General features: G+C 41.6%; 1 protein-coding gene across 1 annotated transcript in view; it reads right to left on the reverse strand.

Annotated features, from left to right (window-relative positions):
* Window positions 1-24,953, reverse strand: part of cfap54 (cilia and flagella associated 54) — a gene marked incomplete at both ends in the record, with an annotated part of 92,298 nt that overhangs the window by 6,028 nt on the left and 61,317 nt on the right. The window contains 12 exons of the mRNA XM_084448042.1: window positions 15,456-15,582; window positions 15,680-15,788; window positions 15,897-16,064; window positions 17,088-17,214; window positions 17,569-17,715; window positions 20,471-20,631; window positions 20,942-21,107; window positions 21,634-21,757; window positions 21,883-22,025; window positions 24,134-24,309; window positions 24,422-24,572; window positions 24,813-24,866. Coding sequence (XP_084304168.1) covers window positions 15,456-15,582; window positions 15,680-15,788; window positions 15,897-16,064; window positions 17,088-17,214; window positions 17,569-17,715; window positions 20,471-20,631; window positions 20,942-21,107; window positions 21,634-21,757; window positions 21,883-22,025; window positions 24,134-24,309; window positions 24,422-24,572; window positions 24,813-24,866 — 1,653 coding nt within the window. The remainder of the gene's footprint in view (window positions 1-15,455; window positions 15,583-15,679; window positions 15,789-15,896; window positions 16,065-17,087; window positions 17,215-17,568; window positions 17,716-20,470; window positions 20,632-20,941; window positions 21,108-21,633; window positions 21,758-21,882; window positions 22,026-24,133; window positions 24,310-24,421; window positions 24,573-24,812; window positions 24,867-24,953) is intronic.

The following is a 24,953-nucleotide window of genomic DNA, read 5'->3' on the forward strand; positions in this document are numbered from 1 at the left end:
GTGTGAGAGAGGTAGTTAGATGTTTATATAACAGTGTGAGAGGTAGTCAGATGTTTATAAGTGGGAAAGATAGCTAGATGTTTATAACAGTGATAGAGGTAGTTAGATGTTTATAACAGTGTGATAGAGGTAGTTAGATGTTTATAAGTGTGGGAGAGATAGATGTTTATAACAGTGTGAGAGAGATAGTCAGATGTTTATAACAGTGATAGAGGTAGTTAGATGTTTATAACAGTGTGATAGAGGTAGTTAGATGTTTATAACAGTGTGATAGAGGTAGTAAGATGTTTATAACAGTGTGAGAGAGGTAGTTAGATGTTTCTAACAGTGTGAGAGAGGTAGTTAGATGTTTCTAACAGTGTGATAGAGGTAGTAAGATGTTTATAACAGTGTGAGAGAGGTAGTTAGATGTTTCTAACAGTGTGAGAGAGGTAGTTAGATGTTTCTAACAGTGTGAGAGAGATAGATGTTTATAAGTGTGAGAGATAGCTAGATGTTTATAACAGTGTGAGAGAGATAGATGTTTATAACAGTGTGAGAGAGGTAGTTAGATGTTTATAAGTGTGAGAGAGATAGATGTTTATAACAGTGTGAGAGAGATGTTTATAACAGTGTGATAGAGGTAGTTAGATGTTTATAACAGTGTGATAGAGGTAGTTAGATGTTTATAAGTGTGGGAGAGATAGTTAGATGTTTATAACAGTGTGAGAGAGATAGTCAGATGTTTATAACAGTGTGATAGAGGTAGTTAGATGTTTATAACAGTGTGAGAGAGGTAGTTAGATGTTTATAACAGTGTGATAGAGGTAGTTAGATGTTTATAAGTGTGGGAGAGATAGTTAGATGTTTATAACAGTGTGAGAGAGGTAGTGAGATGTTTATAACAGTGTGAGAGAGGTACAGTAGGACCCCACTCATCCGAACGTCAGAGATCCGAACCTCCCTCTACCGGACAGGCTTAAAACTTTTTCTTTTTTAGAGCCTGTTATCTGGTTACTGGTGGGATTTTCATTACAGTACTGTATCCTACTGTGAATAAAAACAGAACTGTATGTAGACCTACATGTTGCCTGTAGGTTGTAGCCTGTCACGTTTAATTTCTTTGTTACTCTAATGCCGAGCGCAAAACGCAAACGAGTCTGCTGCGAGAGCTGCATTCCTTGGTAGCCAGAAAGCGCGTCAGCAACCTGAAGCAGAGGAGGATCGAGTCATTTTTCGTTCCCAGTTAATGGACTTCAGGAACACAGACGTGTTGTGAGCATGTAGATTAGCCTACTAGGCCTACTGTATTTGTTAAATAATAGCCTACAGCCTAGGCCACGTTAGCCTACATCGGTTGTTTTAGAGACTTTGTTTTAGGCTACAATAGCCTAAGACACTACAACTTGTCTGTCATTTCATTTATTTATTTATTGATTATCATTTGCTCTAATTGTTCTAATGTTGGGTTGTTTATAGGCTATACCATTTTGTTCTGCGAATACAGTAGCCTATCGATGCAGCGCAGGCCTCATTTGAAAAAATAGGCTAGCCTACTGTATTTGATCAAAGCACGCACTCAAGTGGAAATTCGTTTATTTTATTATAGGCTACTGTAGGCCTATTATAGGCTAGGCTATATGAGTTTAGTTGGCTATTTGATTGCAATTTTGATGCATTTTCACAAGTAATTAAGAGTATTTATCGGTCTATTATGAGTCTATATGAAACAAGTATACCACTTATTGAATTTGGTGCATTTTAACATAAGTTTCAGTCATCCGGACATTTCAGAGATACGAACGACCTTCGGTCCCGTTGGGTTCGGATAAGTGGGGTCCTACTGTAGTTAGATGTTTCTAACAGTGTGAGAGAGAGATGTTCATAACAGTGTGAGAGAGGTAGTTAGATGTTCATAACAGTGTGAGAGAGGTAGTTAGATGTTCATAACAGTGTGAGAGAGGTAGTTAGATGTTTATAACAGTGTGAGAGAGATAGATGTTTATAAGTGTGAGAGTTAGATGTTTATAACAGTGTGAGAGAGAGATGTTCATAACAGTGTGAGAGAGGTAGTTAGATGTTCATAACAGTGTGAGAGAGGTAGTTAGATGTTTATAACAGTGTGAGAGAGATAGATGTTTATAACAGTGTGGTAGAGGTAGTTAGATGTTAATAAGTGTGGGAGAGATAGTTAGATGTTTATAACAGTGTGAGAGAGATAGTCAGATGTTTATAACAGTGTGAGAGTGGTAGTTAGATGTTTACAGTATAACAGTGTGAGAGATAGTTAGATGTTTATAACAGTGTGATAGAGGTAGTTAGATGTTTATAACAGTGTGAGCGGTAGTTGGATGTTTATAACAGTGTGAGAGAGATAGTTAAATGTTTATAACAGTGTGAGAGAGGTAGTTAGATGTTAATAAGTGTGATAGAGGTAGTTAGATGTTTATAACAGTGTGAGAGAGGTAGTCAGATGTTTATAAGTGTGGGAGAGGTAGTTAGATGTTTACAGTATAACAGTGTGAGAGAGATAGATGTTTATAACAGTGTGAGTGAGGTAGTTAGATGTTTATAATAGTGTGAGAGAGATAGTTAGATGTTTCTAACAGTGTGAGAGAAAGTTAAATGTTTCTAACAGTGTGAGAGAGGTAGTTAGATGTTAATAAGTGTGATAGAGGTAGTTAGATGTTTATAATAGTGTGGGAGAGGTAGTTAGATGTTTATAACAGTGTGAGAAAGGTAGTTAGATGTTTATAACAGTGTGAGAGAAGTAGTTAGATGTTTATAACAGTGTGAGAGAGGTAGTTAGATGTTTATAACAGTGTGAGAAAGGTAGTTAGATGTTTATCACAGTGTGAGAGAGGTAGTTAGATGTTTATAACAGTGTGAGAGAGGTAGTTAGATGTTTAAAACAGTGTGAGATAGTTAGATGTTTATAACAGTGAGAGAGAGAGATGTTTATAACAGTGAGAGAGAGGTAGTTAGATGTTTATAAAGGTGTGAGAGATATAGTTAGGTGTTTATAACAGTGAGAGAGATAGTTAAATGTTTATAACAGTGTGAGAGAGATGTTTATAACAGTGTGAGAGAGATAGTTACATCTCTATAACAGTGTGAGAGAGGTAGTTAGATGTTTATAACAGTGTGATAGAGGTAGTTAGATATTTATAACAGTATGAGAGAGGTAGTTAGATGTTTATAACAGTGTGTGAGAGATAGTTAGATGTTTATAACAGTGTGAGGGGTAGTTAGATGTTTATAACAGTGTGAGAGAGGTACTGTAGTTATGTTTATAACAGTGTGATAGAGGTAGTTAGATGTTTATAACAGTGTGAGTGAGGTAGTTAGATGTTTATAAGTGTGAGAGAGATAGTTAGATGTGTATAACAGTGTCAGAGATGGTTAGATGTGTATAACAGTGTGAGATATAGTTAGATGTTTATAACAGTGTGAAAGAGGTAGTCAGATGTTTAACAGTGTGAGAGAGATAGATGTTTATAACAGTGTGAGAGAGGTAGTCAGATGTTTAACAGTGTGAGAGAGATAGATGTTTATAACAGTGTGAGAGAGATAGTTAGATGTTTATAACAGTGTGAGAGGTAGTTAGATGTTTATAACAGTGTGATAGAAATAGTTAGATGTTTATAACAGTGTGAGAGGTAGTTAGATGTTTATAACAGTGTGAGAGAGATAGTTAGATGTTTATAACAGTGTGAGAGAGATAGTTAGATGTTTATAACAGTGTGAGAGGTAGTTAGATGTTTATAACAGTGTGAGAGATAGTTAGATGTTTATAACAGTGTGAGAGAGATAGTTAGATGTTTATAACAGTGTGAGAGAGATAGTTAGATGATTATAACAGTGTGAGAGAGATAGTGTGAGAGAGATGTTTATAACAGTGTGAGAGAGGTAGTTATATGTTTATAACAGTGTGAGAGAGGTAGTTAAATGTTTATAACACTGTGAGAGAGGTAGTTAGATGTTTATAACAGTGAGAGAGATAGATGTTTATAACAGTGTGAGAGAGATGTTTATAACAGTGTGAGAGAGGTAGTTAGATGTTTATATAACAGTGTGAGAGGTAGTCAGATGTTTATAAGTGGGAAAGATAGCTAGATGTTTATAACAGTGATAGAGGTAGTTAGATGTTTATAACAGTGTGAGAGGTAGTTAGATGTTTATAACAGTGTGAGAGAGATAGTTAGATGTTTATAACAGTGTGAGAGAGATAGTTAGATGTTTATAACAGTGTGAGAGGTAGTTAGATGTTTATAACAGTGTGAGAGATAGTTAGATGTTTATAACAGTGTGAGAGAGATAGTTAGATGTTTATAACAGTGTGAGAGAGATAGTGTGAGAGAGATGTTTATAACAGTGTGAGAGAGGTAGTTAGATGTTTATAACAGTGTGAGAGAGGTAGTTAAATGTTTATAACACTGTGAGAGAGGTAGTTAGATGTTTATAACAGTGAGAGAGATAGATGTTTATAACAGTGTGAGAGAGATGTTTATAACAGTGTGAGAGAGGTAGTTAGATGTTTATATAACAGTGTGAGAGGTAGTCAGATGTTTATAAGTGGGAAAGATAGCTAGATGTTTATAACAGTGATAGAGGTAGTTAGATGTTTATAACAGTGTGATAGAGGTAGTTAGATGTTTATAAGTGTGGGAGAGATAGATGTTTATAACAGTGTGAGAGAGATAGTCAGATGTTTATAACAGTGATAGAGGTAGTTAGATGTTTATAACAGTGTGATAGAGGTAGTTAGATGTTTATAACAGTGTGATAGAGGTAGTAAGATGTTTATAACAGTGTGAGAGAGGTAGTTAGATGTTTCTAACAGTGTGAGAGAGGTAGTTAGATGTTTCTAACAGTGTGATAGAGGTAGTAAGATGTTTCTAACAGTGTGAGAGAGGTAGTTAGATGTTTCTAACAGTGTGAGAGAGGTTTTTAGATGTTTCTAACAGTGTGAGAGAGATAGATGTTTATAAGTGTGAGAGATAGCTAGATGTTTATAACAGTGTGAGAGAGATAGATGTTTATAACAGTGTGAGAGAGGTAGTTAGATGTTTATAAGTGTGAGAGAGATAGATGTTTATAACAGTGTGAGAGAGATGTTTATAACAGTGTGATAGAGGTAGTTAGATGTTTATAACAGTGTGATAGAGGTAGTTAGATGTTTATAAGTGTGGGAGAGATAGTTAGATGTTTATAACAGTGTGAGAGAGATAGTCAGATGTTTATAACAGTGTGATAGAGGTAGTTAGATGTTTATAACAGTGTGAGAGAGGTAGTTAGATGTTTATAACAGTGTGATAGAGGTAGTTAGATGTTTATAAGTGTGGGAGAGATAGTTAGATGTTTATAACAGTGTGAGAGAGGTAGTGAGATGTTTATAACAGTGTGAGAGAGGTACAGTAGGACCCCACTCATCCGAACGTCAGAGATCCGAACCTCCCTCTACCGGACAGGCTTAAAACTTTTTCTTTTTTAGAGCCTGTTATCTGGTTACTGGTGGGATTTTCATTACAGTACTGTATCCTACTGTGAATAAAAACAGAACTGTATGTAGACCTACATGTTGCCTGTAGGTTGTAGCCTGTCACGTTTAATTTCTTTGTTACTCTAATGCCGAGCGCAAAACGCAAACGAGTCTGCTGCGAGAGCTGCATTCCTTGGTAGCCAGAAAGCGCGTCAGCAACCTGAAGCAGAGGAGGATCGAGTCATTTTTCGTTCCCAGTTAATGGACTTCAGGAACACAGACGTGTTGTGAGCATGTAGATTAGCCTACTAGGCCTACTGTATTTGTTAAATAATAGCCTACAGCCTAGGCCACGTTAGCCTACATCGGTTGTTTTAGAGACTTTGTTTTAGGCTACAATAGCCTAAGACACTACAACTTGTCTGTCATTTCATTTATTTATTTATTGATTATCATTTGCTCTAATTGTTCTAATGTCGGGTTGTTTATAGGCTATACCATTTTGTTCTGCGAATACAGTAGCCTATCGATGCAGCGCAGGCCTCATTTGAAAAAATAGGCTAGCCTACTGTATTTGATCAAAGCACGCACTCAAGTGGAAATTCGTTTATTTTATTATAGGCTACTGTAGGCCTATTATAGGCTAGGCTATATGAGTTTAGTTGGCTATTTGATTGCAATTTTGATGCATTTTCACAAGTAATTAAGAGTATTTATCGGTCTATTATGAGTCTATATGAAACAAGTATACCACTTATTGAATTTGGTGCATTTTAACATAAGTTTCAGTCATCCGGACATTTCAGAGATACGAACGACCTTCGGTCCCGTTGGGTTCGGATAAGTGGGGTCCTACTGTAGTTAGATGTTTCTAACAGTGTGAGAGAGAGATGTTCATAACAGTGTGAGAGAGGTAGTTAGATGTTCATAACAGTGTGAGAGAGGTAGTTAGATGTTCATAACAGTGTGAGAGAGGTAGTTAGATGTTTATAACAGTGTGAGAGAGATAGATGTTTATAAGTGTGAGAGTTAGATGTTTATAACAGTGTGAGAGAGATAGATGTTTATAACAGTGTGGTAGAGGTAGTTAGATGTTAATAAGTGTGGGAGAGATAGTTAGATGTTTATAACAGTGTGAGAGAGATAGTCAGATGTTTATAACAGTGTGAGAGTGGTAGTTAGATGTTTACAGTATAACAGTGTGAGAGATAGTTAGATGTTTATAACAGTGTGATAGAGGTAGTTAGATGTTTATAACAGTGTGAGCGGTAGTTGGATGTTTATAACAGTGTGAGAGAGATAGTTAAATGTTTATAACAGTGTGAGAGAGGTAGTTAGATGTTAATAAGTGTGATAGAGGTAGTTAGATGTTTATAACAGTGTGAGAGAGGTAGTCAGATGTTTATAAGTGTGGGAGAGGTAGTTAGATGTTTACAGTATAACAGTGTGAGAGAGATAGATGTTTATAACAGTGTGAGTGAGGTAGTTAGATGTTTATAATAGTGTGAGAGAGATAGTTAGATGTTTCTAACAGTGTGAGAGAAAGTTAAATGTTTCTAACAGTGTGAGAGAGGTAGTTAGATGTTAATAAGTGTGATAGAGGTAGTTAGATGTTTATAATAGTGTGGGAGAGGTAGTTAGATGTTTATAACAGTGTGAGAAAGGTAGTTAGATGTTTATAACAGTGTGAGAGAAGTAGTTAGATGTTTATAACAGTGTGAGAGAGGTAGTTAGATGTTTATAACAGTGTGAGAAAGGTAGTTAGATGTTTATCACAGTGTGAGAGAGGTAGTTAGATGTTTATAACAGTGTGAGAGAGGTAGTTAGATGTTTAAAACAGTGTGAGATAGTTAGATGTTTATAACAGTGAGAGAGAGAGATGTTTATAACAGTGAGAGAGAGGTAGTTAGATGTTTATAAAGGTGTGAGAGATATAGTTAGGTGTTTATAACAGTGAGAGAGATAGTTAAATGTTTATAACAGTGTGAGAGAGATGTTTATAACAGTGTGAGAGAGATAGTTACATCTCTATAACAGTGTGAGAGAGGTAGTTAGATGTTTATAACAGTGTGATAGAGGTAGTTAGATATTTATAACAGTATGAGAGAGGTAGTTAGATGTTTATAACAGTGTGTGAGAGATAGTTAGATGTTTATAACAGTGTGAGGGGTAGTTAGATGTTTATAACAGTGTGAGAGAGGTACTGTAGTTATGTTTATAACAGTGTGATAGAGGTAGTTAGATGTTTATAACAGTGTGAGTGAGGTAGTTAGATGTTTATAAGTGTGAGAGAGATAGTTAGATGTGTATAACAGTGTCAGAGATGGTTAGATGTGTATAACAGTGTGAGATATAGTTAGATGTTTATAACAGTGTGAAAGAGGTAGTCAGATGTTTAACAGTGTGAGAGAGATAGATGTTTATAACAGTGTGAGAGAGGTAGTCAGATGTTTAACAGTGTGAGAGAGATAGATGTTTATAACAGTGTGAGAGAGGTCGTTAGATGTTTATAACAGTGTGATAGAAATAGTTAGATGTTTATAACAGTGTGAGAGGTAGTTAGATGTTTATAACAGTGTGAGAGAGATAGTTAGATGTTTATAACAGTGTGAGAGAGATAGTTAGATGTTTATAACAGTGTGAGAGGTAGTTAGATGTTTATAACAGTGTGAGAGATAGTTAGATGTTTATAACAGTGTGAGAGAGATAGTTAGATGTTTATAACAGTGTGAGAGAGATAGTTAGATGATTATAACAGTGTGAGAGAGATAGTGTGAGAGAGATGTTGATAACAGTGTGAGAGAGGTAGTTAGATGTTTATAACAGTGTGAGAGAGGTAGTTAAATGTTTATAACACTGTGAGAGAGGTAGTTAGATGTTTATAACAGTGAGAGAGATAGATGTTTATAACAGTGTGAGAGAGATGTTTATAACAGTGTGAGAGAGGTAGTTAGATGTTTATATAACAGTGTGAGAGGTAGTCAGATGTTTATAAGTGGGAAAGATAGCTAGATGTTTATAACAGTGATAGAGGTAGTTAGATGTTTATAACAGTGTGAGAGGTAGTTAGATGTTTATAACAGTGTGAGAGAGATAGTTAGATGTTTATAACAGTGTGAGAGAGATAGTTAGATGTTTATAACAGTGTGAGAGGTAGTTAGATGTTTATAACAGTGTGAGAGATAGTTAGATGTTTATAACAGTGTGAGAGAGATAGTTAGATGTTTATAACAGTGTGAGAGAGATAGTGTGAGAGAGATGTTTATAACAGTGTGAGAGAGGTAGTTAGATGTTTATAACAGTGTGAGAGAGGTAGTTAAATGTTTATAACACTGTGAGAGAGGTAGTTAGATGTTTATAACAGTGAGAGAGATAGATGTTTATAACAGTGTGAGAGAGATGTTTATAACAGTGTGAGAGAGGTAGTTAGATGTTTATATAACAGTGTGAGAGGTAGTCAGATGTTTATAAGTGGGAAAGATAGCTAGATGTTTATAACAGTGATAGAGGTAGTTAGATGTTTATAACAGTGTGATAGAGGTAGTTAGATGTTTATAAGTGTGGGAGAGATAGATGTTTATAACAGTGTGAGAGAGATAGTCAGATGTTTATAACAGTGATAGAGGTAGTTAGATGTTTATAACAGTGTGATAGAGGTAGTTAGATGTTTATAACAGTGTGATAGAGGTAGTAAGATGTTTATAACAGTGTGAGAGAGGTAGTTAGATGTTTCTAACAGTGTGAGAGAGGTAGTTAGATGTTTATAACAGTGTGATAGAGGTAGTAAGATGTTTATAACAGTGTGAGAGAGGTAGTTAGATGTTTCTAACAGTGTGAGAGAGGTAGTTAGATGTTTCTAACAGTGTGAGAGAGATAGATGTTTATAAGTGTGAGAGATAGCTAGATGTTTATAACAGTGTGAGAGAGATAGATGTTTATAACAGTGTGAGAGAGGTAGTTAGATGTTTATAAGTGTGAGAGAGATAGATGTTTATAACAGTGTGAGAGAGATGTTTATAACAGTGTGATAGAGGTAGTTAGATGTTTATAACAGTGTGATAGAGGTAGTTAGATGTTTATAAGTGTGGGATAGATAGTTAGATGTTTATAACAGTGTGAGAGAGATAGTCAGATGTTTATAACAGTGTGATAGAGGTAGTTAGATGTTTATAACAGTGTGAGAGAGGTAGTTAGATGTTTATAACAGTGTGATAGAGGTAGTTAGATGTTTATAAGTGTGGGAGAGATAGTTAGATGTTTATAACAGTGTGAGAGAGGTAGTGAGATGTTTATAACAGTGTGAGAGAGGTACAGTAGGACCCCACTCATCCGAACGTCAGAGATCCGAACCTCCCTCTACCGGACAGGCTTAAAACTTTTTCTTTTTTAGAGCCTGTTATCTGGTTACTGGTGGGATTTTCATTACAGTACTGTATCCTACTGTGAATAAAAACAGAACTGTATGTAGACCTACATGTTGCCTGTAGGTTGTAGCCTGTCACGTTTAATTTCTTTGTTACTCTAATGCCGAGCGCAAAACGCAAACGAGTCTGCTGCGAGAGCTGCATTCCTTGGTAGCCAGAAAGCGCGTCAGCAACCTGAAGCAGATGAGCATCGAGTCATTTTTCGTTCCCAGTTAATGGACTTCAGGAACACAGACGTGTTGTGAGCATGTAGATTAGCCTACTAGGCCTACTGTATTTGTTAAATAATAGCCTACAGCCTAGGCCACGTTAGCCTACATCGGTTGTTTTAGAGACTTTGTTTTAGGCTACAATAGCCTAAGACACTACAACTTGTCTGTCATTTCATTTATTTATTTATTGATTATCATTTGCTCTAATTGTTCTAATGTTGGGTTGTTTATAGGCTATACCATTTTGTTCTGCGAATACAGTAGCCTATCGATGCAGCGCAGGCCTCATTTGAAAAAATAGGCTAGCCTACTGTATTTGATCAAAGCACGCACTCAAGTGGAAATTCGTTTATTTTATTATAGGCTACTGTAGGCCTATTATAGGCTAGGCTATATGAGTTTAGTTGGCTATTTGATTGCAATTTTGATGCATTTTCACAAGTAATTAAGAGTATTTATCGGTCTATTATGAGTCTATATGAAACAAGTATACCACTTATTGAATTTGGTGCATTTTAACATAAGTTTCAGTCATCCGGACATTTCAGAGATACGAACGACCTTCGGTCCCGTTGGGTTCGGATAAGTGGGGTCCTACTGTAGTTAGATGTTTCTAACAGTGTGAGAGAGAGATGTTCATAACAGTGTGAGAGAGGTAGTTAGATGTTCATAACAGTGTGAGAGAGGTAGTTAGATGTTCATAACAGTGTGAGAGAGGTAGTTAGATGTTTATAACAGTGTGAGAGAGATAGATGTTTATAAGTGTGAGAGTTAGATGTTTATAACAGTGTGAGAGAGATAGATGTTTATAACAGTGTGGTAGAGGTAGTTAGATGTTAATAAGTGTGGGAGAGATAGTTAGATGTTTATAACAGTGTGAGAGAGATAGTCAGATGTTTATAACAGTGTGAGAGTGGTAGTTAGATGTTTACAGTATAACAGTGTGAGAGATAGTTAGATGTTTATAACAGTGTGATAGAGGTAGTTAGATGTTTATAACAGTGTGAGCGGTAGTTGGATGTTTATAACAGTGTGAGAGAGATAGTTAAATGTTTATAACAGTGTGAGAGAGGTAGTTAGATGTTTATAACAGTGTGATAGAGGTAGTTAGATATTTATAACAGTATGAGAGAGGTAGTTAGATGTTTATAACAGTGTGTGAGAGATAGTTAGATGTTTATAACAGTGTGAGGGGTAGTTAGATGTTTATAACAGTGTGAGAGAGGTACTGTAGTTATGTTTATAACAGTGTGATAGAGGTAGTTAGATGTTTATAACAGTGTGAGTGAGGTAGTTAGATGTTTATAAGTGTGAGAGAGATAGTTAGATGTGTATAACAGTGTCAGAGATGGTTAGATGTGTATAACAGTGTGAGATATAGTTAGATGTTTATAACAGTGTGAAAGAGGTAGTCAGATGTTTAACAGTGTGAGAGAGATAGATGTTTATAACAGTGTGAGAGAGGTAGTCAGATGTTTAACAGTGTGAGAGAGATAGATGTTTATAACAGTGTGAGAGAGGTCGTTAGATGTTTATAACAGTGTGATAGAAATAGTTAGATGTTTATAACAGTGTGAGAGGTAGTTAGATGTTTATAACAGTGTGAGAGAGATAGTTAGATGTTTATAACAGTGTGAGAGAGATAGTTAGATGTTTATAACAGTGTGAGAGGTAGTTAGATGTTTATAACAGTGTGAGAGATAGTTAGATGTTTATAACAGTGTGAGAGAGATAGTTAGATGTTTATAACAGTGTGAGAGAGATAGTTAGATGATTATAACAGTGTGAGAGAGATAGTGTGAGAGAGATGTTGATAACAGTGTGAGAGAGGTAGTTAGATGTTTATAACAGTGTGAGAGAGGTAGTTAAATGTTTATAACACTGTGAGAGAGGTAGTTAGATGTTTATAACAGTGAGAGAGATAGATGTTTATAACAGTGTGAGAGAGATGTTTATAACAGTGTGAGAGAGGTAGTTAGATGTTTATATAACAGTGTGAGAGGTAGTCAGATGTTTATAAGTGGGAAAGATAGCTAGATGTTTATAACAGTGATAGAGGTAGTTAGATGTTTATAACAGTGTGAGAGGTAGTTAGATGTTTATAACAGTGTGAGAGAGATAGTTAGATGTTTATAACAGTGTGAGAGAGATAGTTAGATGTTTATAACAGTGTGAGAGGTAGTTAGATGTTTATAACAGTGTGAGAGATAGTTAGATGTTTATAACAGTGTGAGAGAGATAGTTAGATGTTTATAACAGTGTGAGAGAGATAGTGTGAGAGAGATGTTTATAACAGTGTGAGAGAGGTAGTTAGATGTTTATAACAGTGTGAGAGAGGTAGTTAAATGTTTATAACACTGTGAGAGAGGTAGTTAGATGTTTATAACAGTGAGAGAGATAGATGTTTATAACAGTGTGAGAGAGATGTTTATAACAGTGTGAGAGAGGTAGTTAGATGTTTATATAACAGTGTGAGAGGTAGTCAGATGTTTATAAGTGGGAAAGATAGCTAGATGTTTATAACAGTGATAGAGGTAGTTAGATGTTTATAACAGTGTGATAGAGGTAGTTAGATGTTTATAAGTGTGGGAGAGATAGATGTTTATAACAGTGTGAGAGAGATAGTCAGATGTTTATAACAGTGATAGAGGTAGTTAGATGTTTATAACAGTGTGATAGAGGTAGTTAGATGTTTATAACAGTGTGATAGAGGTAGTAAGATGTTTATAACAGTGTGAGAGAGGTAGTTAGATGTTTCTAACAGTGTGAGAGAGGTAGTTAGATGTTTATAACAGTGTGATAGAGGTAGTAAGATGTTTATAACAGTGTGAGAGAGGTAGTTAGATGTTTCTAACAGTGTGAGAGAGGTAGTTAGATGTTTCTAACAGTGTGAGAGAGATAGATGTTTATAAGTGTGAGAGATAGCTAGATGTTTATAACAGTGTGAGAGAGATAGATGTTTATAACAGTGTGAGAGAGGTAGTTAGATGTTTATAAGTGTGAGAGAGATAGATGTTTATAACAGTGTGAGAGAGATGTTTATAACAGTGTGATAGAGGTAGTTAGATGTTTATAACAGTGTGATAGAGGTAGTTAGATGTTTATAAGTGTGGGATAGATAGTTAGATGTTTATAACAGTGTGAGAGAGATAGTCAGATGTTTATAACAGTGTGATAGAGGTAGTTAGATGTTTATAACAGTGTGAGAGAGGTAGTTAGATGTTTATAACAGTGTGATAGAGGTAGTTAGATGTTTATAAGTGTGGGAGAGATAGTTAGATGTTTATAACAGTGTGAGAGAGGTAGTGAGATGTTTATAACAGTGTGAGAGAGGTACAGTAGGACCCCACTCATCCGAACGTCAGAGATCCGAACCTCCCTCTACCGGACAGGCTTAAAACTTTTTCTTTTTTAGAGCCTGTTATCTGGTTACTGGTGGGATTTTCATTACAGTACTGTATCCTACTGTGAATAAAAACAGAACTGTATGTAGACCTACATGTTGCCTGTAGGTTGTAGCCTGTCACGTTTAATTTCTTTGTTACTCTAATGCCGAGCGCAAAACGCAAACGAGTCTGCTGCGAGAGCTGCATTCCTTGGTAGCCAGAAAGCGCGTCAGCAACCTGAAGCAGATGAGCATCGAGTCATTTTTCGTTCCCAGTTAATGGACTTCAGGAACACAGACGTGTTGTGAGCATGTAGATTAGCCTACTAGGCCTACTGTATTTGTTAAATAATAGCCTACAGCCTAGGCCACGTTAGCCTACATCGGTTGTTTTAGAGACTTTGTTTTAGGCTACAATAGCCTAAGACACTACAACTTGTCTGTCATTTCATTTATTTATTTATTGATTATCATTTGCTCTAATTGTTCTAATGTTGGGTTGTTTATAGGCTATACCATTTTGTTCTGCGAATACAGTAGCCTATCGATGCAGCGCAGGCCTCATTTGAAAAAATAGGCTAGCCTACTGTATTTGATCAAAGCACGCACTCAAGTGGAAATTCGTTTATTTTATTATAGGCTACTGTAGGCCTATTATAGGCTAGGCTATATGAGTTTAGTTGGCTATTTGATTGCAATTTTGATGCATTTTCACAAGTAATTAAGAGTATTTATCGGTCTATTATGAGTCTATATGAAACAAGTATACCACTTATTGAATTTGGTGCATTTTAACATAAGTTTCAGTCATCCGGACATTTCAGAGATACGAACGACCTTCGGTCCCGTTGGGTTCGGATAAGTGGGGTCCTACTGTAGTTAGATGTTTCTAACAGTGTGAGAGAGAGATGTTCATAACAGTGTGAGAGAGGTAGTTAGATGTTCATAACAGTGTGAGAGAGGTAGTTAGATGTTCATAACAGTGTGAGAGAGGTAGTTAGATGTTTATAACAGTGTGAGAGAGATAGATGTTTATAAGTGTGAGAGTTAGATGTTTATAACAGTGTGAGAGAGATAGATGTTTATAACAGTGTGGTAGAGGTAGTTAGATGTTAATAAGTGTGGGAGAGATAGTTAGATGTTTATAACAGTGTGAGAGAGATAGTCAGATGTTTATAACAGTGTGAGAGTGGTAGTTAGATGTTTACAGTATAACAGTGTGAGAGATAGTTAGATGTTTATAACAGTGTGATAGAGGTAGTTAGATGTTTATAACAGTGTGAGCGGTAGTTGGATGTTTATAACAGTGTGAGAGAGATAGTTAAATGTTTATAACAGTGTGAGAGAGGTAGTTAGATGTTAATAAGTGTGATAGAGGTAGTTAGATGTTTATAACAGTGTGAGAGAGGTAGTCAGATGTTTATAAGTGTGGGAGAGGTAGTTAGATGTTTACAGTATAACAGTGTGAGAGAGATAGATGTTTATAACAGTGTGAGTGAGGTAGTTAGATGTTTATAATAGTGTGAGAGAGATAGTTAGATGTTTCTAACAGTGTGAGAGAAAGTTAAATGTTTCTAACAGTGTGAGAGAGGTAGTTAGATGTTAATAAGTGTGATAGAGGTAGTTAGATGTTTATAATAGTGTGGGAGAGGTAGTTAGATGTTTATAACAGTGTGAGAAAGGTAGTTAGATGTTTATAACAGTGTGAGAGAAGTAGTTAGATGTTTATAACAGTGTGAGAGAGGTAGTTAGATGTTTATAACAGTGTGAGAAAGGTAGTTAGATGTTTATCACAGTGTGAGAGAGGTAGTTAGATGTTTATAACAGTGTGATAGAGGTAGTTAGATGTTTATAACAGTGTGAGAGAGGTAGTTAGATGTTTATAACAGTGTGATAAGAGGTAGTTAGATGTTTATAACAGTGTGAGATAGTTAGATATGTATAACAGTGTGAGAGGTACAGAGCAGCAGTACCTTCCCTTTGGGCTTCTTGGAGGAAGGTGGGGGGGCAGGGTTCTGCAGATCTTCAGAGGGGGGGACGTCCTTCTCCCATTGGTGCAGATACACCAACGCCATCTCCAAGTAACACTTTCTGATCAGCCTGCCACACACACACACACACACACAAACACACACATTAAACAGAGGCCCGTATATAGAACACCCCCCCCCCCCCCCCCCCCGTGTGCTGTACTCACTGCAGGTTGTGGCTGTGGGCCAGCGTGACCCTGATGCTCTCTAGAAACGTCTCTGCTACCGTCTGGCCCGGAAAATCACCCAGACACATCAGAGAACGCTCCACCAGGCCTGGACACCCACACACACACGCACACACACACGCACACACACGCGCGGTTAGAGCTGCAGCCAGTGCGCAGCGCCGTGTTGGCGTGTGGCTGTGTTGGCTGCACTCACCCCTGCAGTAGAGAGCGTCGGCCTCCAGCTGCGTGTCTGTGGAGAGGCTGGCCTGGGACAGGAGCAGGGAGGACTGGAGCACCTGCTGGGCACGCTCACACCGCCCCACAGAGCTGGAGCCGGAGGGGGGGGGCGGAGAGGCCAAGGCCTGGGCAGCCAAGCTGTGACCTGGAGAACAGGGGGAGGAAGAGAGGAGAGAGAGGAGGTAACAGTGGGTCTGTCCCAATTCAAGGGCTGCATCCTACCTAGGCCGGATTTGAAGGCTGCTACGTCACAGCGGGGCGACAAGTGATGTCCCAATTCATTCAGCCTACGAAGAGTCCTCCGAATGCAGCCCACAAATGCGGCCTGCTTTTGACGAATTTGAAGGATACAACTGATGGATCCTTCGAGGCCCCCCTCCCAGAATGCATTTCGGTCAAGATGAATTCCTGTACCAGCCGCCATTGCTCGGATTTTAAAACGTGTTTACACCGCTTTGATGTTAATATTATTAAGTTTTAATAAAATTTCACGCCTGATAGTACCACCATAGAATCCCAATATGTGGAAACTTTATCCAAATTACGCCTGTATCTACGAGTTTAGATAGACGATTTAGATAGGCATTTTCTGTGGTGTTTCCATAACAACAGGACAGGTCGCGCTAAGTTACCTCAGGACAGGTCGTGCTACCGGCACGCGGGGCGCTTGGCACGCGGGGCTGCCTAGGCAACAAAATGAGTTGGGAATCCTCCGTAGGCTAGACCGTCCCATTTCACAAATCGTTTACATCCGGCCTACCTGGCCTGAAGGACGCGACCTACGTAGACCACGTAGGCTGCGACCTAGGTAGGATGCAACCCTTGAATTGGGACAGACCCCTAGTGTAAACATGTTGATTCATACAGTATGATCCTGAATGACCCCACATACAGTATGTTTGTGTGTGTGTGTGTGTGTGTGTGTGTGTGTGTGTGTGTGTGTGTGTGTGTGTGTGTATGTGTGAGTGCTTCTGTGAGTGTGTGTGTGTGTGTATGCGTGTGTGCGTTTGAGTGTGTGCGCGTTTGTGTGTGCGTCTGTGAATGTGTGTGTTAGTGTATGCGTGTGTGTGTGTGTGTGTGTGTGTGTGTGTGTGTGTGTGTGTGTGTGTGTGCGTGTGTGTGTGCGTGCGTGTGTTTGCGCGTGTGTGTGTGTGTGTGTGAGGCGTACCAAGGCGCATGGTGGCTCTGGCCAGCAGGGGGAGGTGTGGGAGGTAGATGTTGAGGAGGCCGGGGGCCGGGGGGAGGATCACTGCGCCTCCCTCCCCCAACGACACGCCCTCCCCAAACACAGCCAGCTGGGGAGAGACAGAGAGGCATAGACCACACACTCAGCTCAGGAGAGACAAGAGAGAGAGCAGGGGCAGGTGTGTGTGTGTGAAGGAGAAGAAGAAGAAGAAGAAGAAGAAGGAGAAGAAGAAGAAGGAGAAGACTCAAACCCACATGTGGTAATGGGCGACAGGGAAGACACACACACACATGCATCATGTTGTCCTGCTCTTAACCCGTCCCGTCGTCCTTCCCCTGGGGGCATCCAGGAGGAGGCAGGAGGCAGCGAGCCTGAGGGACAGACCCAACTGCTCCTGTCCATCCATCTCCTGACAGCGTTCTTTATGGGGGAACCCCTTGTGTGTGTGTGTGTGTGTGTGTACCTGCTGCTGCAGCAGTGTCTGTGTGAGCAGCAGTAGTTCCTGGCTGGAAGTTCCTCTGAGGTCAGAGAGCAGCAGGGAGGCGCGGGCCAGGGTCACACAGGAGGGCGGAGCCAGACACACTCGCCCTGACAGCAGCTCCACAGCCTCCTGTAGGAACAGTGGCGATTTTACATTAGGGGCAGGTGGGGCAGTGCCCCACCAGAGGTGGCGCTGTTGTGCAAGATGCATCTTGGCCTACAACTGTGTTTCGGAAAAATCTAATTTATAATTAATACAAAATAGTGATTCAGTGGTTAAAATAGCATGTATAAATATAATAAACCTGACTGACACTATGTATAGTGCTGTTTTGCAGTAATTCCCTTTGTATGAGCGTGTCACAGACTGCTCTGACTCGGCAGAGGGGCACCGAAGCGTTCTCCCCTACTGTTGCTATAGCGACAATGTGAGCGTGGTCGGGAGTAATGTGAAAAAATATCTCGCAGATTTCATTGGGTGGAGGGGCAGAAAAGTCTCTTCCCCTACGAAATCTACCTGGCAACAGGTTTAGCGAGGGAATAATAAAACAACGTTGATCAAAGTTGAACTACTGGGTCACCGTCATTGTCGATCTACGTTAGCCAATGCTGCTAGCTAAAGTTTTGTAGAGATTTAAAGTGTTTTCAGGTGCAACAAAAATGAATAGTGTAGATTATTTGTTGAATGTGCGGTTTAGTACATTGAAACTGGAAGAGAAACTGGAAATAAAACGTTTAGGGCCACACCGACCAGAAGAATTGGTGCTGCTTCAGGCTGGAGAAAAGCTAACCCGTACCTTCAAACAGGAATGGTTTGAAAAAAAGAAGTGGCTAACTGCTAGCACCTCGAAAAGTGCACTGTTCTGTTTCCCTTGTATTCTTTTTGGTGGAGACTCTGTTTGGGCATCGTCTGGATTCAAAGACATTAAACATCTTTCAGAAAGAACAGCGAAGCATGAAAGCTCTGCGTCCCATCTGAACTGTGCCATGAAGCTGGGTTTACTGGGGCAGCTCAACGTCCAGGTTCGTATGGCGATTCTGTTGCACCTCTGATAGCATAGTTTGTTGGACATGATGACTAATGTGGACAGTGCGCCGTCACTGTAGTAGACTATTTGGCTGTGATATAAGTGGAGTACTAGGTTATGCGTAGTGCCCAGGTCTGATGGGCGCACTTGTCACTTTCAGAACCCTGGACCGGGCATGCGCTCTCTTATGGGTCTAATTAGCCCTCTGCGTGTGTTAATTTATCGTTATCTTTGTGTGTTGTAGCCTCTGCTCTGATGTACCTACCGTAGACTAATTGGCTACCTTTAGTTCTTGTGATGGTGACGTAATATAAAACTGCCCCTCCAGAAATGCCATGCTAAAATCGCCACTGTGTAGGAACACACACAAACACACACACAAACGCACACATACACACACACACACACACACGCATACACACACACACATACACACATGCATACACACACACATACACACACGCACACGCATACACACACACAAACAGGCATACACACACATACACACACACATACACACACGCATACATAAACACACACGCACACACACATGCATACACACTCACACACACATACGCACACACACGCAAGCATACACACACACACACACACACGCACGCGCACACACACACACACACACACCAAGACTTCAATGAAGCAGTAACTCATGAGAGGGTGTGGTATATAGGCCATATACCACAACCCTCGAGTGAGTTATTGCTTTTATACAACGGGTAACACCGTCGGGAAATATTTATAGAATCAATACCTAGTATTTTTGTGTCTTAATAACAATTTTGGTGAACTCCACCAAGAAAAGTAGTTCCTAAAACTATCATGTTGCTATGGAGGTTCAAAGCGATGAACAATGAGCCCTAACAACCAAAATACTTTTGACCAACCTAGCTAGCCATGAACGTAGTGTAGCCTACCTTTGCTGTGCAACTGCAAGTTGCAGTGTTGACGATAAACCAGAGTGGTTTAACCAGAGTGGTGAAACACTAAACTAGACACATCCAATAGGTGGTGCTGTAATACCGCACATCTGCCTGGTAGGCTACATACAAATCACCGAGTCAGGAGTGACCATAGACCCAGCTAGCTCGGCAGATTGTTGTCAGCTGACAGACGTGCGCTGTTCAGGTGCTGCTGGATTGCGACGGCTTCTTCAAGCTTTGAGCCATCTTGTTTCACCGGGGAAGTCCGACAACGTGTCGACACATTTTCAAACAGGCTGTATTTTGGCAAACAGACCACATGTTGGGAGTCTTTGTGCTTACTTTATCCGGTAAGGGAAAACAATCAGGACGTGATAAACTGACTGTCAGTGCGAAAATTAACATTAAAAAGCTGTTACATTGGAATGTTGAAACAGTGAAACAAGACGGCTCAAAGCTTGATGGTTCATGACGCGAGTATGTAGGCTAGTGTAATGAGTATGTAGGCTAGTGTAATGAGTATGTAGGCAAGTGTAATGAGTATGTAGGCTAGTGTAATGAGTATGTAGGCTAGTGTAATGAGTATGTAGGCTAGTGTAATGAGTATGTAGGCTAGTGTAATGAGTATGTAGGCTAGTGTAATGAGTATGTAGGCTAGTGTAATGAGTATGTAGGCTAGTGTAATGAGTATGTAGGCTAGTGTCATGATAGGTGCAGTAATATTTCAAATAGAACTGTAAAGAGGCTTTGCCGTGGTATATCGTCACATAGAACAGCGTTTAACCAAGCACCCGTTGTATAATACTGTATAATCCATGGTCTACGGATGGTGATAAGAGAGAGAGAGAGAGAGAGAGAGAGAGAGAGAGAGAGAGAGAGAGAGAGAGAGAGAGAGAGAGAGAGAGAGAGAGTGTGTGACCTGTAGCAGGGAGGTGCAGTCCTGGCGAGGCTGTCCTCGGTGTGTGTCCAGCGTCGCCCCCTGGAGGAGCAGCAGGGCTCGCGTATCTGGATCCCCCCAAGACTCCGCCTCCTCTAGACCCTCCTTCAACAGCCTGGCCGCCTCCACACTGCTGTCCAGGCCTGCACACACACGCGCACACACACACACACACATATACAGGCATAGAAACACACATACACACACACGCGCACACACACACATACACACACACACACAGACACACATACAGGCATAGAAACACACAGACACACACACACACTCACACACATACAGGCACACAAACACACACACACACATACAGGCATAGAAACACACACACACACACAGACATACATGCACACTTGTGTTATATTCAAACATTGCTGTCCATCTACATGAAAAACTGAGAAACAATCAAATACACACACACACACGCGTGCGCGCGCAGACCTGGGTAGATGGCGGTCCCGGGGATGTGAGCCACCAGGCTGCGGACCACGGCCAGTCTGCAGCGCAGCCAGAGGGCGGGGCCCATGCGCTCACCAGACTCCACCCCCCGGGGCGTGTCTCCAGGCTCTGGCCACGCCTCCTTCCTCCCCTCCTCCCTCACACTGCCCTGAGAAGACAGGACTCACCTCAATACTCTGCTGGTAGCTGTGTGTGCTGGGTGTGTGCGTCTGCTGGTAGCTGTGTGTGTGGGTGTGTGGGTCTGCTGGTAGCTGGGTGTGTGGGTCTGCTGGTAGCTGTGTGTGTGGGTGTGTGGGTCTGCTGGTAGCTGGGTGTGTGGGTCTGCTGGTAGCTGTGTGTGTGGGTGTGTGGGTCTGCTGGTAGCTGTGTGTGTGGGTCTGCTGGTAGCTGTGTGTGCTGGGTGTGTGGGTCTGCTGGTAGCTGTGTGTGTGGGTCTGCTGGTAGCTGGGTGTGTGGGTCTGCTGGTAGCTGTGTGTGCGTCTGCTGGTAGCTGGGTGTGTGGGTCTGCTGGTAGCTGTGTGTGTGGGTCTGCTGGTAGCTGGGTGTGTGGGTCTGCTGGTAGCTGTGTGTGTGGGTCTGCTGGTAGCTGGGTGTGTGGGTGTGTGGGTCTGCTGGTAGCTGTGTGTGTGGGTGTGTGGGTCTGCTGGTAGCTGTGTGTGTGTGTCAGCTGGTACCTGGTCCCCCCTGGTCCGACTCTGTCTGAGCGCGGAGGAGGGGGCTCTGTGTGAGGGGGCGGGGCTAGCCTGAGTGACAGCTGAGTTCTGCAGCAGCCTCATGGCAGACACCGCCACGTCAGCACTGTGGGACAGGGACAGGGTTACACACAAACACAGACAGACGAACACACACACACACACGCACAACAAAAAACACACACAACACACACACACACACACACACACACCCTGCCTCCCCGGGCCTACCTGAGGGAGGCGTGTCCCTGCTGCAGGTAGAGGTCAGACTGCAGCAGGCGAGTCTCTATGGCGAGCTCCGCCTCCTCAGGGTCAGAGGATGGCAGGGGCTGATGGGAGTTCAGCAGGAGACACGCCTCCCTCAGCAACAAGGTCTGGAGGAAAGGAGGAGGAGGAGGGACAGGAGGAGAGGAGGGTGGGTAGAGGAGGAGGGGAGGAGAGAGGATAGGAGGAGGAGGAAGAGGAGGAGGAGGAGGGACAGGAGGAGAGGAGAGTGGGTAGAGGAGGAGGGGGGGGGAGAGGATAGGAGGAGGAGGAGGAGAGGGGCGTAGAGGAAAGGATGAGGAGAGGAGAGGTGGAAGACAGGAGGAGGGGGAGAGAGGGAGGAGAGGAAAAGAGACACTGGTGAAGACCTGATGAGCTGAACGTTGTTGGCCTCTGTTTAGAACTTTTTGATGGTATGCCACTAAAGTAAACTTTTTTAACGGATCTTTTGTGCCTTGGACTACTTCGCTAAGACCCTGGTTTCCGGAAAATACCACCAACACTTCTACCAAACCGTCAGAGAATACCACCAACACTTCTACCAAACCATCAGAGAATATCACCAACACTTCTACCAAACCATCAGAGAATATCACCAACACTTCTACCACGCCATCAGAGAATACCACCAACACTTCTACCAAACCATCAGAGAATATCACCAACACTTCTACCACGCCATCAGAGAATATCACCAACACTTCTACCAAACCATCAGAGAATACCACCAACACTTCTACCAAACCATCAGAGAATACCACCAACACTTCTACCAAACCATCAGAGAATACCACCAACACTTCTACCACGCCATCAGAGAATACCACCAACACTTCTACCACGCCATCAGAGAATACCACCAACACTTCTACCACGCCATCAGAGAATATCACCAACACTTCTACCAAACCATCAGAGAATATCACCAACACTTCTACCACGCCATCAGAGAATACCACCAACACTTCTACCACGCCATCAGAGAATATCACCAACACTTCTACCAAACCATCAGAGAATATCACCAACACTTCTACCACGCCATCAGAGAATACCACCAACACTTCTACCACTCCATCAGAGAATACCACCAACACTTCTACCACGCCATCAGAGAATATCACCAACACTTCTACCAAACCATCAGAGAATATCACCAACACTTCTACCAAACCATCAGAGAATATCACCAACACTTCTACCACGCCATCAGAGAATATCACCAACACTTCTACCAAACCATCAGAGAATACCACCAACACTTCTACCAAACCATCAGAGAATACCACCAACACTTCTACCAAACCATCAGAGAATACCACCAACACTTCTACCAAACCATCAGAGAATACCACCAACACTTCTACCACGCCATCAGAGAATACCACCAACACTTCTACCACGCCATCAGAGAATACCACCAACACTTCTACCAAACCATCAGAGAATATCACCAACACTTCTACCACGCCATCAGAGAATATCACCAACACTTCTACCACACCATTAGAGAATATCACCAACACTTCTACCACGCCATCAGAGAATACCACCAACAGAGCGTGACGGCACAACAGCACAGCGACAGCGCAGGGAGACAGGTAATGTTTTCGGCGGCATGTTCATTCGTTTCATTCATCGTTAGTTCATTTGTCTTTTAGCAGGTTTATGCAAAAACTGCAAGACCAATTTTAACAAAATTCAGTGGAAGGGTGTAGCACGGGCCAACTTAGAGACCATGACATTTTTGAGCGGATCTGAATCACTGTGTGGGTCCACAAGCCACCTAAACATGTCCAGCCATTCACCTCAATTCATTTTTTGGATTTGGGGAGCGAAAAATTCCCCCCATTCATAGTCAATAGGGAGAATCGAAACGACCATTATCTCAACATGGGAAGGTCACAGAGACATGGGGTTTGAACTGGCTTAAAGCTTTCAACCTAACGAATGCACCAAACATGTCCTGCCCGCACGCACTTCCACTTGCACAGAGCCACAAAATGCATTCATGGACGGAGGTCTGTTCTCTCCAAGCACCGTTTCTAGTTTTTTATATCTAATTATTTCAGGATTTTATCTCGTTCCCAAACAATTTGGTAGCCAGCTGACCCTGACCTAGTGTCCAGTTACCCCCTACTAGCCTCCCATCTTAACTGTCAGAAATAGGGGAGGCGCTGCTGTGCTCCCTGCTCCGCTCAGGACCCGGGCCTCCTACCTTGATCTTGCCCAGGGTGAGCCTGTCTTTCTGGGGGTCCATGTGGAGGCCCTTGGGGTCCTGGGTCTTCTTGGTGGGGGTTCCTGCGTGAGAGCCCCCGCTGTCGCTGTCCTTGTCGCTGAGGGGGGGGCGGGGCAGGCCCGAGGCACTGGAGCACGTCTGGTACTCTGGCCCGTCTGACACACACACACACACACACACCACAGAGGGAAACCAGGTCACCACATGTGAACGGCCTTCACCTTCTGTATGAGCTACGGCCAGGATTGAGGGATCCAGACGCCCCACCGTGTCCCAGGGGCTCAGGCAGGCCGTGTACGGAGGAGCTGAGGGCCAGGAGGAGCTGCACTCTGACCAGGCACAGACGTCTGCTCAGCCAGGGGCCGTACAGCAGGCTGGCCTCAGACACCACACCACGGTTCACCAGATCCTCCACCGCCTGGACACACACACCCACAATAGGAGATACACACACACACACGCGCGCACACACACTCACACATATACACACACGCACACATACGCGCGCACACACACACACACACACACACATCAGGAGATACACACACACATGCCAGGAGATACACACACACACATCAGGATATACACACACACAACAGAAGATACACACATCAGCAACACCACAACACACACACACACACAGACACACACCACTGACCTGAATGTTGGCATGGTCGAGCAGAGACTTGTTGGTGTAGAACTTCCTGATTGCCTGAGGATCAATGAGCATAGAATGTGTGTCACATGTTTCTCTTTGCCGCTGTAGTGTGTGTGTGTGTGTGTGTGTGTGTGTGTGTGT

This window comes from Borostomias antarcticus (assembly GCF_949987555.1).
Source record: "Borostomias antarcticus genome assembly, chromosome: 13".
Classification (NCBI taxonomy): domain Eukaryota; kingdom Metazoa; phylum Chordata; class Actinopteri; order Stomiiformes; family Stomiidae; genus Borostomias; species Borostomias antarcticus.